Source organism: Myotis davidii, unplaced genomic scaffold (assembly GCF_000327345.1).
Source record: "Myotis davidii unplaced genomic scaffold, ASM32734v1 scaffold845, whole genome shotgun sequence".
NCBI classification, from domain to species: Eukaryota; Metazoa; Chordata; class Mammalia; order Chiroptera; family Vespertilionidae; genus Myotis; species Myotis davidii.
Genome location: NW_006296223.1, coordinates 1,130,396 through 1,132,136, shown reverse-complemented (window position 1 = coordinate 1,132,136; position 1,741 = coordinate 1,130,396). Strand labels below are relative to the sequence as shown.

The window sequence follows — 1,741 nt, the reverse complement described above, 5'->3', positions numbered from 1 at the left end:
GTGTGATGGGGGGGGAGCCTCCCCGGTGGCCCCGCAGCGGGTGGGTGGGGGGCGGAGACTCCCCGGTGGCCCCGCAGCGGGTGTGATGGGGGCGGAGACTCCCCGGTGGCCCTGCCAACTGGCGGCACAGGACACGGGTCCTGATGGAGGCCTCCTGCCAGTCCAGGTTGGTGCGAAACGAGGTCCCCTACTTCCTCTGGACGATCAAAAGGGACTCCATCGACTACCACAGCCTGAGCGGCGACCAGATGCTGAACCACTACGGCAAGACGGCGTCCTTCACCACCAAGGTGAGGGCGGGCACCAGGGTGGCCTCCAGCCTCCAGCTGACGTTGTACCAGTCAGAATTCGATGGTGCTATTTAAATCTAGAATGAGTATAAGTACTCCTGTAATAAGTAACTTTTAAAAATTTAGTAGCACATAAAGCCAGCTATCTATCATGTTGGTTGTCAGTGGTGTGAGCAAGAGGATCAAGGTTTCCGGGAGGTCCCGCTATCCTCAGAGCTCTCTTTCCTCATTACCGGGTTCTTGTGCTTCCAGGACGGAGGGACACGGAAGCTGGAAAAAGCCAAAATCTCACTGGACGACTGTCTGGCATGCAGTGGCTGTGTCACCTCAGCAGAGACGGTGCTCATCACTCAGCAGAGCCATGAGGAGTTGCGGAAGATTCTAGATGCCAATAAGGTAAGTGGTGGACAGTCTTTGAGTCTCTGCTGTAACCCAACATCAGCCCCAGCATCCTTCATTCATGCTGTCAAGGACAGCTGCTGTGGGTCCCGGGAGGGGCTGTGGGTCCCGGGAGGGGCTCTGGGTCCCAGGAGGGGCTCTGGGTCCCGGGAGGGGCTCTGGGTCCCGGGAGGGGCTCTGGGTCCCGGGAGGGGCTCTGGGTCCCTGGAGGGGCTCTGGGTCCCAGGAGGGGCTCTGGGTCCCTGGAGGGGCTCTGGGTCCCAGGAGGGGCTCTGGGTCCGGGAGGGGCTCCAGGCCTGGGAAGGGGTGGCCCCCCTCACCTGCGTGGTGACCTATGGCTACAGGGACAGTGACGGGGCTCTGCAAGGGACGGGCACAGAGAGCCTGCAGACCCATCACGCCCTCCCTCACCTTCTAGCCCCACGGCCCTGCCTACAGGGGGCTGTCCCCCACTTGCCCTTGGGCTCCGGCTCAGGGGAGGGGCCTGCAGGTCCCGCAGGGTGAGGTTGGTAGAGGCTTCCCTGACAACGGGGGGCCATCCCCTCAACAGGCAAGGACGACACAGGAGGGGGCACGAGGCCACGCTGCCCATAGCTCTGTGTGGGGGTCCAGCCCCCCTGCGTCCTCCCAAGATTCAAGGCATGGCCTCCTGTGCAGTGTAGGCGATACTGTGGCGCCCCAGCCAGGCTGGGCTCCCTGCAAAGACCCCGCCGAGTGGCTGTGAGGGGCTTAGCTTCCTTCCACATGGGCGGCAGCTGGACCCCGGGTGCAGGTTCCCCCAGGTCCCTGGAACCACAGATGGTGTCCCGGAGGCCGAGTGCAGGGTCGGCTGTGGTAGCCCCTCCCACCTGCCCCACAGCCCGTGCCCTGGGGTGGTCCCTGCCCAGAGGATGAACGGGGGGCAAAGTGTGAAATAAAACGCACTGCTATTAGCCAGAAAATGCAAAAAGAGAAAAATTGAAGCCTAAGGAACTGCAGAAAGGAGTTTAAGTGTGGCTACAATATTTAAAGAGATAAAAGTGGCAATAGAATCCATAAATCAAGACTTGGAC

The 1,741-nt window shown here is 61.2% G+C and overlaps 1 protein-coding gene across 1 annotated transcript in view; it reads left to right on the top strand.

Moving 5' to 3' along the window:
- TTLL8 (tubulin tyrosine ligase like 8) overlaps positions 1-1,741 on the top strand; it is a 28,016-nt gene that overhangs the window by 5,669 nt on the left and 20,606 nt on the right. The window contains exons 5-6 of the mRNA XM_015568710.1: positions 162-308; positions 543-686. Of these exons, the coding sequence (XP_015424196.1) occupies positions 162-308; positions 543-686 (291 nt within the window). The remainder of the gene's footprint in view (positions 1-161; positions 309-542; positions 687-1,741) is intronic.